The following is a 14,885-nucleotide window of genomic DNA, read 5'->3' on the forward strand; positions in this document are numbered from 1 at the left end:
CCAGGCTCCTCTGTCTGTGGAATTCTCCAGGCAAGAGCACTGAAGTGGGTAGCCATTCCCTTCTCCAAGGGACCTTCCTGGCCCAGGGATCAAACCCAGGTCTGCTCCATTGCAGGTGGGCTCTTAACCATCTAAGCCACCAGGGAAGCATATAAGATGGAAAACATCCCTCTAAGATCTCAGCAGAGACTCCTGCCACCTCATTCCCTGAGCCAGTTCGCAGGCTTTTAGATAATAAATGTGGCCCTCATAGAAGTCCAGGATGGGCTGCCGCAAGCCATCCTCAGGCATGGAGGTCAGGGAAGAAGGACTGGTGGTTAGGGAGGAGGCTGGGAAGATAGGGGAGACCAAGAGCACACGGCGAGTCTGGAATGAGCTGGGAAGCTCAAGGTGGAGACTGAGAAGCACCATGTTGGACAATGGGAAAGGCCAGCAGACTTGCTGGCCACGCTTGCCAGTGGTCCTCCAGCGAAGATGACCTCCACATCTCAGGAAAGGGGCCTGCTCAGTGGGACTGGATGCCCTGATGTTTGTCACGGCTGCCTCAGCCTTCCCAAAACATCAGTGCAGGTGGAGGTGAGCATACCTAGTATGTCTCACCTGGTCATGCCCTACTGCTGGCTTACAGCTTGCAGTCCTGATTGGCAAGGGTCCAATTGCATCAGTGCTTCAAAATGTTCAATATCCTTCCTGCTTCTGGCAGTGGCAAAAATCAGCATTGTTAGTGTTTTTTAAAATTCAGTTAACATCACAGTCACATGAAAAATGCGGATTTCCCAAGTCCTATCCATAAAGATCTCATCCAACTCAGTAGACCTGTTGGGGGCATCAGAACTTATGTTTTATAAGATTTCTGGGTGATTCTGGAGCACCTGAAAGTTTGGGATCCACAGCACACAGGCCATGATACAGTAAGACTCCATTTTCCACTAAGGGGGTTGGGCCTGCTGCAGTGAGGTGAGGTGCTAATATATAATTAATAGGTGTAAGCTCAGGAGGGCAGCTGGCAGACACACCCAGGATCCTCTGAGAAGGCACTATTTACAACAGCTAGGCCATGGAAGCAACCTAGATGCCCATTGACAAATGAATGGATAAAGAGGCTGTGGTACATATATACAATGGAATATTACTCAGCCATAAAAAAAGAATTTGAGTCAGTTCTAGTGAGGTGGATGAATCTAGAGCCTGTTATACAGACTGAAGTAAATCAGAAAGAGAAAAACAAATTTCATATATTAATGCACATATACATTAATATATATGCATAATATATGACACATACTTACACTAAGATGACACTGGGCTTCTCTGGGTCCCAACTTTGTCAAACAACAATGAATTCCTCTGCTCAAGCCACTTATGACTACACTCCTGAACCTCCAGTGTTTCTTATTTATCTGCCTAAATATGCATTTTTTTCAGCTCCCTTCTCTTATGAACCCATCTTTACACTCAAACCAGATGATGCTCACTCTAAATGTGTATCACAACTGAGGGCCAAATATGGATAAGACCTGAGCAAGAAGGAAAAATTTGCACAAGGGTAAAATGTGCTTCTGTCCACAGAATTACCGGGAGAGCACGGGCTGGTGTTGCTTTTGTGAAGAACAACATGACAGCACTTGGTCCAAAAGAAGTGAGCATATAACCAACTGCCCCCCAAATCCAGCCCCAGATACATGGCAGAGACAAAGATGTGAGCGAAAGACTTCATCAGCACTGTTGGTGGTGATGGGGAGGGGACTGTCCATGACAGTCCATGACAAGGGCACCAAGAAGTGAGATGCCCACACACCTCATGGAAGATGAAATGGCCATCAGAGGCACCCAGTGCTCAGAGAAAGAAACCAACTGAGGTCTGTAACTCAATGCTAGTCCAACTCTTTTTGACCCCATGGACTATACAGACCATGGAATTCTCCAGGCCAGAAAACTGGAGTGGGTAGCCATTCCCTTCTCCAGGGGATCTTCCCAACCCAGGGATCGAACCCAGGTCTCCTGCATTGCAGGCAGATTCTTTACCAGCTGAGCCAGCAGGAAAGCCCTAAGTTAGAAGTTCAGTTCAGCTCAGTCACTCAGTCGTGTCCCACTCTTTGCGACCCCATGGACCACAGCACGCCTCCCTGTCCATCACCAACACCTGGACTTTACCCAAACTCATGTCTATTGAGTCGGTGATGCCATCCAACCATCTCATCCTCTGTCGTCCCCTTCTCCTCCTGCCCTCAATCTTTCCCAGCATCAGGGTCTTTTCAAATGAATCAGCTCTTCACATCAGGTGGCCAAAGTACTGGAGTTTCAGATTCAGCATCAGTCCTTCCAGTGAACACCCAGGACTGATCTCCTTTAGGATGGATTGGTTGGATCTCCTTGCGGTCCAAGGGACTCTCAAGAGTCTTCTCCAACACCACAGTTCAAAAGCATCAATTCTTCAGCGCTCAGCTTTCTTTGTGGTCCATCTGTACATGACTACTGGAAAAACCATAGCCTTGACTAGACGGACGTTTGTTGGCAAAGTAATGTCTCTACTTTTTAATATGCTATCTAGGTTGGTCAAAACTTTCCTTCCAAAGAGTCTTTTAATTCCATGACTGCAATCACCATCTGCAGTGATTTTGGAGACCAAAAAAAATAAAGGCAGCCACTGTTTCCAGTTTCCCCGTCTCTTTGCCATGAAGTGATGGGACCGGATGCCATGATCTTAGTTTTCTGAATGTTGAGCTTTAGCCAACTTTTTCACTCTCCTCTTTCACTTTCATCAAGAATTTAGTTCTTCTTCACTTTCTGCCATAAGGGTGGTGTCATCTGCATATCTGAGGTTATTGATATTTCTCCCGGCAATCTTGATTCCAGCTTGTGCTTTTTCCAGCCCAACGTTTCTCATGATGTACTCTGCATGTAAGTTAAATAAGCAGGGTGACAATATACAGCCTTGATGTACTCCTTTTCCAATTTGGAATCAGTCTGTTGTTCCATGTCCAGTTCTAACTGTTGCTTCCTGACCTGCATACAGGTTTCTCAAGAGGCAGGTCAGGTGGTCTGGTATTCCCATCTCTTTCAGAATTTTCCACAGTTTATTGTGATCCACACAATCAAAGGCTTTGACATAGTCAATAAAGCAAAAACAGATGTTTTTCTGGAACTCTCTTGCTTTTTTGAGATCCAGCAGATGTTGGCAATTTGATCTCTGGTTCCTTTGCCTTTTCTAAAACCAGCTTGAACATCTGAAAGTTCATGGTTCACGTACTGCTGAAGCCTGGCTTGGAGAATTAGAAGTTAGAAGTACAGACACCCAAAGCAATGACAATGAAATGCTGCTGTAGTCCCACATCTGCCACCATAGTTTAGTACACATCAGGTGCTGATCCTGGATGGAGAGCTTTCAACGTCAAGGCCAAGTTCAGATATTGGTATTTTCAGTGTTTGCAGGTCACATGGCTTGATTTCCTGGGTGGTTCCAAGGTAACTCTGAGAGCTGGTACCTATCATCAACCTTCGAACCACGGTTCTTCCCAGAAGATGGGAAATGGAAGTCTAGGTCCATAAATATGATTCCAGTTGCCCAGAGCTTCTCATATCAACCCACTTTTGTCTTTAGAGATGGCCTGTTTTCCTGGTGTTCATTTATATTTTCAAGTTATTCATGCACTAGAAGTGCTCTCCAAGCTACTCTTCACAATAAACTTACTGATATTTATGTAACATTTGCATTTTCCCCTTCAAAGCTTGGGCAAGTCCTGGACATTCGGCCCCAGCAGAAGTCCCATGAATCTTGTTCTGAAAATGACTGGTATCCATGATATTTTGATCATATACTTTTTTCCTTTGACCATGCCAGTTGGCATGTGGGATCTCAGTTCCTCTTCCAGGGATTGAACCCATGCCCTCTGTGGTGGAATCATGGAGTCTCAATCACTGGATGGCCAGGGAGGTCCTTGGCCATATACTTTTGAAAAGCCAACAAATTATGTGTGCCACGGCTGATTTTCCTCTACCTCAAGAAAGTACTGTTTTCCATGAAAAGATGCTCAACATCATTCATTATTAGAGAAATGCAAATCAAAACTGCAATGAGGTATCACGTCACACCTTCAGAAAGGCCATCATCAAAAAATCCACAAGCAATAAATGCCGGAGAAGGTGTGAAGAAAAGGGCACCCTCTTGCACTGGTGGTGGGAATGTAAATTGATACTGCCACTCGAAGAACAGTATGGAAATTATTTTCAAACACTAGGAATACAACTACATTATGACCCAGAAACCCTGCTATTGGACATAGAGGCTGAGAAAGCCATCACTGAGAAAGACATGTACCCCAGTATTCATAGGAGCACTATTTACAGTAGCTAGAACATGGAAGCAACCTAGATGTCCATCAACAGATGAGTGGATAAAGAAGTTGTGGTGCATATACACAATGGAATGTTACTCAGCCATAAAAGGAATGCATTTGAGTCAGTTCCAATGAGACGGATGAACTGAGGGCTTGTATACAGAGTGAAGTAAGTCAGAAGGAGAAAAACACAATTTGTATATTAAAGCATATATATGGAATCTAGAAAATTGGTACTGATGAACCTATTTGCAGGACAGGAGTAGAAGTGAAGATTTACAGAACAGACTGTGGACACAGTGGGGGAAGGAGGGGGTGGGATGCCCTGAGAGAGCAGCAGTGACGCACATACACTGCACGTGTGCAGCAGACGGCCAGTGCGGAGCTGCCCTCTAGCGCAGGGAGCTCGGCCTGGCGCTCTGTGACGACGTGAGGGGCGGGACGGCGTGAGGGGCAGCAGGGGGGCTCAGGAGGCCAGGGACACGTGTGTGCTTGTGGCTGATTCCTGTTGTTGTGTGGAAGAAGCCAACACAATACTGTAAAGCAATTATCCTCCAATCAAAAAAAAAAGTACTGTTTTCAAGGTTAGCACAGAGGAAAAAAGAAGGCTTTCGTGCCTCCTTCTCATCTAAATGGTTTCTCCTGCAGCCTGTCTACTCCAAGCCCCAACGCAGTCACAAAGGACACCTGAGAAATTTCCTTAGCGTTACAGATCACCCAGAACCTCACCATCAAACTTCAGCCTCAGAGCAAAGCAGTCCAAATAAGGAACATCTCCCTGCAGTATCTCCCTGGCCCCTCCCCAAGCCACAGAAGGCTTCTTGCCCCAGCTCTGGGATAAAAGTGCATACGTCAGTCAGTTCAGCCTGTTCTCTAGCTGTGTGACCTTGGGCAAGTTCCTTCACCTCTCTATGCGTCCATTTCCCTTTAGGTAAAACAAGACGAAATCGTTGAGAGGGTCTGGCAAGGGATTCTGGAGATAGAGGCCAGCCCAGGCCAGGCATGGAGTGAGTCATCAGACAGGCTGGCTGCAGCTCTGCGTTGAGAAATCAGGGAGAAAGCGTCCCCTGGAATGACCCCTCCCATCCAGCAGGCCCCTGGGAAGGAGGGACCGTACCTTTACAGCGGGGCTGCTCCCCCGTCCAGGTGCCGTTGGGAAGACACACCACACTGCTGGGCCCAACCAGCCGGAAGCCGGGATTGCAAGTAAAGTGGACTTCGTGATCCACTAAGTACTTGCTTCCAAACTTTTGGCCATCCAGAGGGGCGTTCAGAGCAGGGCAGGAAACTGTAAGGAAGAAAGGAAGGCCCACAAGCATTTAGACATCATTCTGGATTACGATCCATAAAGAAGGCTGAGTGCAGAAGAATTGATGCTTTTGAATTATGGTGCTAGAGAAGACTCTTGAGAGTCCTTGGCCAGCAAGGAGATCAAACCAGTCAGTCCTAAAGGAAATCAACCCTGAATATTCATTGATGCTGAAGCTGAAGCTCCAGGCCTTTGGCCATTTGATGCAAAGAGCCGACTCATTGTAAAAGACCCTGATGCTGGGAAAGATTGAGGGCAGGAGGACAAGGGGGCAACGGGGGTGGGATGGTTGGATGGCATCACCGACTCAATGGATATGAATTTGAGCAAACTCCAGCAGATGGTGAAGGACAGGGAAGCCTGGCGTGCTGCAGTCCACGGGGTCGCAACAAGTCGGACACGACTGAGCGACCGAAGAGCAATGCTGGATTACAGTGGGCTTCCCCAGCGGCTCAGCAGAAAGAATCTGCCTGCCAACGCAGGAGGTGCGGGTTCGATCCCGGGCTGGGAAGATCCCCTGAAGAGGGAGATGGCAACACACTCTAGTATTCTTGCCTGGGAAATCCCACAGACAGAGGAGCCTGGTGGGCTGCAGACATGGGGTCACGAAAGAATCAGACATGACTTAGAGACTGGATCACAACAAACTGGATCACAAAGCTTCTCACCCTCAGTACCCTCAGGCTGAGCGCCTGCTGCCAGCGGTGCACTGGGCTCCACATCTTACTTTGTATTAAATTTTTTGGCTGCACCACAAAGCTTGCAGGGTCTCAGTTCCCTGATAAAAGATCTAACTCAAGCCCTCGGCAGTGACAGCTCGGAGGCCTAGCCACTAGACTGGCAGGGAAGTCCTTGGACTGCACATTTAAAATACTACGTGTCACTGAATCCTCAGAGCACTCTTGGGTACAGGTAATGCATGCCCACGTGGTGATGGATGAGGAGATCGTGGCTCAGACATACTGTCGTGGGCAGGGCCTGGCAACGTGGGAGGGTGGGAGCTGGGACCCCCGCAGGGCCCACCCACTTGTTCTGCTCTCTCAGAGCCCCAGCTTCCCCAGAGTGTCCTTGGTTCTCTCGGACAGACCACACTCAGCCCCATCTCCAGGCCCCGGTTTTTGCCCTTTTCCCTGCCTAGAATGTTCTCTCCCAGGACTGCCCATCTCAGGTGGCTTCTCACCATCTAGGTCTTGACTTGAATGCTCCCTGCCTTCCAGGCTGTTCTCTGACCATCGTGTTCCACTAAGATCCCTCCCCTGCCCGTGAGCTCATTTGGCTTTCTTCTATTGTTTGTAACTGTTGGCATTATCTTATCGACGTGTTTGTTTGTACATTTGATGTCAGTCTACCCCTCAGAAGTTCCAGGGGGGCAGAGACCTCTATCCCCATCACCAGCCTGTAGTGAAAGCCTGGTAAATAATTCTTGACCAAATGAATGAATGAAAAATTGTTTATTGTATTCTTACTGTCTGCCAGGCACCCGATTAGGAGTTTGAGACAATTAGTGAACAAACAGATGAAACTCAGCTCTCAGGAAGCCTCCTTCCATCAGGGAAGACACTCGACAAGCAAGATCCACAAGCAAATGGCAGAGTGTGACAAGAGGTGACAGGAGCCATGTAGAAAATAAAGTAGGGAGCAGCACAGGGAAGCCAGAGGAGGGGTGTATTTGGGGTACAGTGGTCAGGTGAGGCCTCCTTGGGACAGAGCTGAATGAAGAAGCCAAAGGTGTGACCATGCAGGTATCCGGGGAAGACAGAGGGATCAAGTCGGTGCAAAGGCCCTGAGCTAGGCCTGTGCCTGGCAAGTCTGAGCAATGTCCAGGAGACCACCACGACTGCAGTGGGGTGGACCAGCTGGACAGCAGCTGGGCATGAAGACAGAGAGGCGATTGGTAGTGAGAGACAGCGGCAACATGTGGCCTCCCAGAGGAAAGAAAAGGCCGCGCAACTTGCTACTGGTGTGCAGTGGGGCCACTGGAGAGTCTGAGGAAAGGCTGGAAGTGTGACCCCCTTGTGAAGAGCGTCACTCTGTTTGAGGCTCGAGCGCACTGTCCAACGTGAGAGAGGATGAAACGCAGGCGGAGCCGGGGGCAGGATGAAGGTGGCTCAGCTCAGGGTGAGAGTGGGGAGCTAAGAAAGCAGGCAGAACCAGCCAGATTTCCTGAAGGGCCATCATGGGCTGGAGAGGAGAGACGGTCCCTGTTCTTCCCCAAGCTGCAGCCAAGCTCCACTCGTGGCCCATGCTGGTCTAAAGGAAGGCTGCCCCAAGTTGGACCAGCTTGGGTTTGGATTTGTCTTAGCTAGAAATTCAGAGTCACTTCTAACTCATTTTTAAGGTAAGATCCAAACATCATTTGTAAAAATACTTCCAGGGTTTTAGACAGATGAAAACAAAGCTGTTGCTTGGGCCATGTGGGCTGTAGGTTGTGATGGAGAATGGCTCAGCACCTACTCGGAGGGCGGCATCTGCCCAGTCCTCGCTCCAGGGGCAGCTCCAGGGACAGCTCCAGGGACAGCAGCCACGTGTCTCTGCCCCATGTCCCCACCCCCGTGTCCTAGGAGAAGAGTGGGAGCCGGGTCCCTCCCTGAGGACTCAGTGCCCTTTGGGTTCCGGGGAACGTTGGACAATTGACACGTCACCTTCTGTTAGTGAACTTCCAAGTGAGCACCCACGGTAATGACCTTGTGAGCAGAAAGCCAAGCGAACCCACATTCCAACACTTGGGCACCCCCAGCTCGCTGCCTCAGTCCCTGCAAATACATGACTTTATATCTCTCTTTGAAAAATCTCCTACTGCATTGTGCTGAAAAGGATTTAAAATGCTTTGGGAGAAAGGAGTAGGGTCTTGTCTCTAAGGGGAAGAGACATCTTTAAAACCCTCAAAGAAAGAAAATTAACCCACTGGAGCAACTCACAGGCAAATGGTATGAGAATGGATGGAATCATATCTCCACACGGCTCCATGATGCAGGGATCAAACCTGGTTCTCCTGCAGGCAGATTCTTTGCCATCTGACCTAGCTGAGCAGGCCCCCCCATTCATGTCAGCAGACTTGGTGAGCCGATGTGCGTGCATGCATACAAAGTTGCTTCAGTCATGTCCGACTCTTTGTGACCCCATGGCCTATAGCACCGCATGTCCCTCTGTCCACGGGAATCTTTAGGCAAGAATACTGCAGTGGGTTGCTGTACCCTTCTCCAGGGGGTCCTCCCAACCCTGGGATCAAATCCACATCTCTTGTGCCTCCTGCATTGACAGGTGGGTTCTTTACCAAGAGTGCCACCTGGGAAGTCCCAGTGAATGGATACAGATTCAATAAAATCAATTTTCAGACATTTTCAAACGGTAGCCAAAGGATTCTGTTGGGTGGGAAGACATGCCCCTTGGCTGGTTCATTTCATCATGGTCATCTCTTGGTGAGCCTACAGGGCTGCAAGGAAGCTGCCCACACCATCCCGGTGGATGTAACGTGTAGGCAAGAGCTCAGCAGGGAATCAGTCCTGGCGATTTGGGAACGTTATTGGCATGAGGCTGCGGAGATAAGTCCTAAAGCTGATGGACTGTGAAGTTTTCAGGAAAGAAGGCTGGGAAAATAGGAGGGAGATAGAAACAAGCCAGAAAGAAGGCCAAGAACTCTCCGGGACTGGAAATTATTCTTCCTAACTCCCAGGCAAATGCCCTTTTTAAAAAAAGAAAAGATAATTTTCCCTCTACCTGCAGTTTGAGCTGGGGCAAGCTTCTGGCTTCCGCTAGGCACCTTTCCCCTGCAAGGTGGTCCTGACAGCTGCCTGCCCCCTGTGTCCAACACACGAGGGAGACAAAATGCACGGCAGCATGTTTCTAAAAAGAGATTTGGCCACTTTTTTTTTTTAAGGCATGTCCTGTGAGATCCTGTTTCCCTGATCCCAAACCCATGACCGTAGTGCAGTGTCTTAACCACTAGACCACCAGGAATGTCCCAAGAATTGGGCACTTTAAAAAGGTCTCGCATGGCTCAGGAAAGAAAGACCTTGAGCCCAGCAGCAAGAGGATTAGTAATTTAACCATAGCTACGTTTCTTTTTAAAAAATATATATAAAATAAATAAATAAAATAACAATAAATAAATAAATAATATATATATATATATGTATGTATGTATGTATTTGGCTGTGCTGGGTCTTAGTTGCAGTACATAGGATCTTCAATCTTGGCTATGGCCTGAAGGATCTTTTTTTCAGTTGTGGGATCCAGTTCCCTGACCAGGGATCAACCCCTGGTCCCCTGCATTGGAAACACAGTCTTAGTCACTGGACTACCAGGGAAAACCCCTACCTTTTTTTTTTCTGTATTCATGGACAGGGACCTCAAAGATGGGCAGGGCAGTTGTAGAAATTCCCTTCTGCAGGTTTTTCTTGGAAACTCCCAGAAACGCACAGGCAGTCTGACCCCACGAAAACAGGAAGGACCAGTGCGGTTGAGCGTCCAGCAGTGAACAAAACCCCCAGAACAGAACCCACTATCACTAACTCATGTCTCTTGGCCTCAGTTTCCACATCTGCAGCCGAAAGGAAGGATGCCACGCCTCTCCCTCGGAGTCCAGCTGGTGACAAGCCCCAGCGAAGGCTGCGGCCTCTAGGCACCTGGGAAAGTGTGAGGTGTTTGACCACCAGGTCTAGCTCTGCACCCGTGGAGCCAAAGAAAACAGGACTTGACTCAGGGCTGTGGAGACTCTAGATTTTCTACCAGAGTCTACAAAGGTAGAAAATCCAACCCAGGAAATTCATCTCACACCACCAAGGAGGCCCTTGAGAAAAGCTTCTTAAGTGAGTAAAGACATCAGATATTCCTCAGGCTGATGATTTAAACAAATATATGGCAACCCGCTGCCCCACCCGACCCCTATCACCCTGCGTGCATGCGAGCAGAAGTGTTAGTCCATCGATCATGTCTGACTCTTTGCGACCCCATGTTTAGCAAGCCCAAGTATTACAGCCCACCAGGCTCCTCTGTCCATGGAGTTTTCCAGGCAAGAATACTGGAGAGGGTTGCCATGCCCTCCAGAGGATCTTCCCAACCCAGGGATCGAACCAGGTCTCCCGAATTGCAGGCAGATTCTTTACTGCCTGAGCTACTAGGGAAGGCAAGAATATTGGAGCAGGTAGCCATGCCCTTCTCCAGGGGAATCTTCCCAACCCAGGGACTGTACCCAGGTCTCCCGAATTGCAGGCAGATTCTTTACTGCCTGAGCCACCAGAGTTGTCATGACTTAAACAAACATACAACAGGCTCCCTGACCCCTGTCACCCCGAGGAGAGGCCAGAAGAAATGCAGCCACCCATGCCAGACCTTGACAGTGCGCAATCCATTACGGGGACAGCCAGGAAGAGGCCCAGTGTCCGCAGAGTCCTACCCCAGGGGAAGGGGTCTGGGGGCAGCGGGAAGGGCAACAGAGACACATGCAAACTGCCTCAGCAGCCCCTCCATCCAACCCACCGCACTAACAGGGGGCTCGTGGAAAAGGACTAATGTTCACGCCTGGAAAGCAGAGGCCAGTGCTGGTCCGTGGGCTGCGCCCGGCGGGCCACAGGAGTGCGAGATATTAATGGTGGGGAAGCCGTGAGTGTTCAGGGAGAGTGTCCACGGGACCCCTCTTCGCTTTTCATTCAGTTTTGCTGTGAAATGACAACTGCTCTCAAAAAGTCTATTAAACGACAAAACAAGAAAAATGAACCAACTAGGGTCTCTCCTGGGGATGCAGGCTCTGAAAGTTGTGCCTTTCAGCCATTCTCTGGAGAAGCTATGCAGATGTGAGGGTTGCTGAGTCTGGAGTGGAAAGGTCTAAGAGGAAATGGGGTAACACTCAGATGATGGGGGAGGCTGTGCTACATGCTTGCTGAGTGACAAGTTGAGTCTGACTCTGCGGCCCGCCAGGCTCCTCTGTCCATGGGGTTCTCCGGGCAAGAACACTGGAGTGGGCTGCAGTGTCCCCTCCTCCAGGGGATCTTTCCAACCTAGAGATCAAACCCGAGTCTCTTACATTTGCTGCATTGGCAGGCGGGCTCCTTACCACTGGTGCCACCTGGGAAGCCCCCGATGATAGGGGAGGAAGCTGGCAAATGCCTTCCTGCCACCCAGCCCCAGACAGAAGGCGAGGCCGGGGAAGGCTCAGGAATCAATCCAGCCATGGGAGATAGGGGCAGGGAGAGGACCCCCCGGGCTCGGGGTGCTGACCTGGGGACCCACCTGGGGGCGTATCTGGGCCCGCCTTGCTCACAGAGCTCTGCAGGGCCGCCAGCCGGCTCTTCATGTGACGGACGCCCTCGGCGAAGCGTGTCTCCTGGCCTTTCAGCAACTGCTGCAGGTGGCGGATAGCCGTGAGGAACTGCTGTTTGTTGAGACAGTTCTGGGGAGAGGAAAAAATACTCATCACCACCACTAGCACAGGGGGCCAGCAGTCATCGGGACCCTGGGCTCCGACACCCTGGGGTCCACTGAGTACAGTGCAGAAGTGGCCCGGCTGGTGTCCCGACAACACATCGGGTGAGGTCCCCAGAAAGCACCCCCCAGCCCCTCCCTCAGTGAAAACAAAGCTCCAATTTTCAGAGTGCAGGGCAGAAGTGATGACTCTAAGTGACTGGGTGGTAGAATTATCTGAACGCAATGTGCCTTATATGAGTGGTCTTACTTCAAAGACCGCCCCCCGCTGCCCCCAATAACTCTTCACTCCAAGTTAATGCTCTGAAATCTGGGCCTCGACGAACTTTTTATTTCTTTATCCTTTGGCTTTTTTATTCTACCTTGGACATTTTTAAGCAGATGGATGATATAACATAAAACAGGCAAACAGGGAAGCCCAGTGGTTCCCATACTTTTAAAAATGTAACAGGGCACAGGACTTCCCTGGTTAAGAATCTACCATGCAATTCAGGGAATGCAGGTTCTGTCCCTGGTTGGGGAACTAAGATCCCACATGCCTTGGTGCAACTAAGCCCCCAAGCAACAACAAAAGATTCAAAAGACTCAAGGAAACCCCATGGGCCACAACTAAACACCTGACACAGCCATATAAATAATTAAGTATTTTAAAAAACATAATAGGGCAAGTTCAGTTCAGTCACTCAGTTGTGTCCAACTCTTTTCGATCCCATGGAATGCAGCACGCCAGGCTTCCCTGTCCATCCCAAAACTTGCTCAAACTCAGGTCCATTGAGTTGGTGATGCCATCCAACCATCTCATCCTCTGTCGTTCCCTTCTCCTCCTGCTTTCGATCTTTCCTAGCATTGAAAAATGCTGGAGAAGGGAATGGCACACCACTTCAGTATTCTTGCCTTGAGAATCTCATGAACAGTATGAAAAGGCAACAGGGCAAGTAAGAAGAATTAAAGAAGCGTTCAGTTAAAGTTAATGCTGAGTTCTAACACTTTTTGAAAAGCTCAAAAAACAGAAGGAGGCATGTGCTTATCACAATAGAGACTAACTTTAAGCAACACTTGGTATCATGCCTAGTGATAAAAATCTCAAGGTTTCTGATCCTAATGGGGGCTGATCCCAGGTGGCGCTAAGTGGTAAAGAACCTGCCTGCCAATGCAGGAGATGTAAGAGACGTGGGTTCGATCCCTGGGTCGGGTAGATTCCCTGGAGGAGGAAACAGAAACCCACTCCAGTATTCTTGCCTGGGAGATCCCATGGACAGAGGAGCCTGGCAGGCTACAGTCTGTGGGGTTGCAAAGAGCTGGACACGACTGAAGTGACGGAGCGTGCACTGATCCTAGTTGCCCTTAAGAGCCAGGACGTGAACAGGAGGAAGGGAGAGGCGAGGACTTCCCTAGCGGTCCCACGGTACAGACTGTGCTTCCAACGCAGAGGGCACAGGTTCAATCGTTGATCGGGGAACTAAGGTCCCCCATGCCAAGGCGGGGAGGGTGCAAAAAAATAAACAAATAAGGACATTGCCTCACTGGGGAAAAAAAAGAAAGAAAGGAGAGATGAGTACAGGGGGCAGAGATAGGCCAGGCCCTGGTTCACGTGTCGCGCATCACCTCAGCACAGCCTAGTCCAACCTGGCTCACAAGACCCGCACGGAGCAAAGGAGAGCGGGGTGATGGCAACCTCTGGGGAGAGGCTTGCGGATCTGCTTTTATTTTTTATACTGGTTTTTTTTTCCCTACAATGATTATTAGCTTTACAATTAGAAAAATAATGTTTCAAAGGCGGCCAGCGGCTGGCAGCTGGGAGGCACATGGCCCCTGCAGCCTGGGTGGCTTCCAGCATCGTCAGCGGAGCGCTGCCCCCGCAGGGGAGACAGAGCCGCAGGCTCTCTCCCGGGGCGGGCACCAGGCCCCTGCACCTTGGAGATCTCACCAAACACATGGCTCACTGCTACGGGCCAATGGATGCTTTTGACAAAGCTGAATCCCCAGTTGCCCCTGGAGCTCGTTAATCCATGGGGGCTCCTTGGCCTCCACCCTAAAACCAGGGCCTGACTGGGCCTGGCCCCAAACACAACCATTGGGAAATGAGCTGTTGTTAGCTTCCCTTCTCCCTCCCTCCTGTGGTCCTTCCCACGCAGGCCCTGGGCACCTGGGCAGTGACCTCCTGCAGTCCCTGACCTGCCCAGCATGGTGCAGCCATCCACCCAGATCGGACTTCCCACACCCACCTCCCTTCCCTTTAAAAATACATAATAATAATAAGGAGCTGCTTCCAGAGATGCTGCTCCATATCATGTGTGATTCACACTTGGGAAGTTCCTCATAGTGTACCACGCTATATGCTACTCCTAAGAGGACAGAGGAGTCTGGCGGGCTACAGTCCATAGCATTGAAAAGAATTTGACAAGACTGAAGCGACCCAGCACATAAAAGGACTCCTGGCTGGCAGCAGCCCTGTGAAGAAAGCCTGGGACTGTCTCTATTTTACAGTCAAGACATAGAGGCTGGAAGTCAAGCGACTTGTCGCGAAACGTGTGGCCTGTGAGCGGCAGCACCAGGCTGGGGACCTGCTGACCCCAGTCCATCGCCCCCCAACAAGCCGTGCCCCCACGGCTGCCTCATGCCCCAGAGTGCTCAGTCGCTCAGTCGTGTCTGACTCTGCAACCCCAGGGACTGTAGCCTGCCAGGCTTCTCTGTCCATGAGACTCTCCAGGCCAGAACACTGGAGTGGGTTGCCATTTCCTCTTCCAGGGGGTCTTCCTGACCTAGGGATCGAGCTCAAGCCTCCTGCATTGAAGGCAGATTCTTTACCACTGTTTCAC

The 14,885-nt window shown here is 50.0% G+C and overlaps 1 protein-coding gene across 4 annotated transcripts in view; it reads right to left on the minus strand.

The window, feature by feature from the left end:
* The window catches only part of FBLN7 (fibulin 7), a 57,692-nt gene that overhangs the window by 21,611 nt on the left and 21,196 nt on the right, over nucleotides 1-14,885 (minus strand). For 3 of the 4 annotated variants that reach the window (XM_070473952.1, XM_070473956.1, XM_070473947.1), the window contains 2 exons: nucleotides 11,875-12,034; nucleotides 5,455-5,625 (listed from right to left, as the gene is read on the minus strand). In XM_070473952.1, the coding sequence (XP_070330053.1) occupies nucleotides 5,455-5,625; nucleotides 11,875-12,034 (331 nt within the window). The remainder of the gene's footprint in view (nucleotides 1-5,454; nucleotides 5,626-11,874; nucleotides 12,035-14,885) is intronic. The other variant, XM_070473963.1, reaches the window with a different exon arrangement.

Source organism: Odocoileus virginianus, chromosome 2, assembly GCF_023699985.2.
Source record: "Odocoileus virginianus isolate 20LAN1187 ecotype Illinois chromosome 2, Ovbor_1.2, whole genome shotgun sequence".
Classification (NCBI taxonomy): Eukaryota; Metazoa; Chordata; class Mammalia; order Artiodactyla; family Cervidae; genus Odocoileus; species Odocoileus virginianus.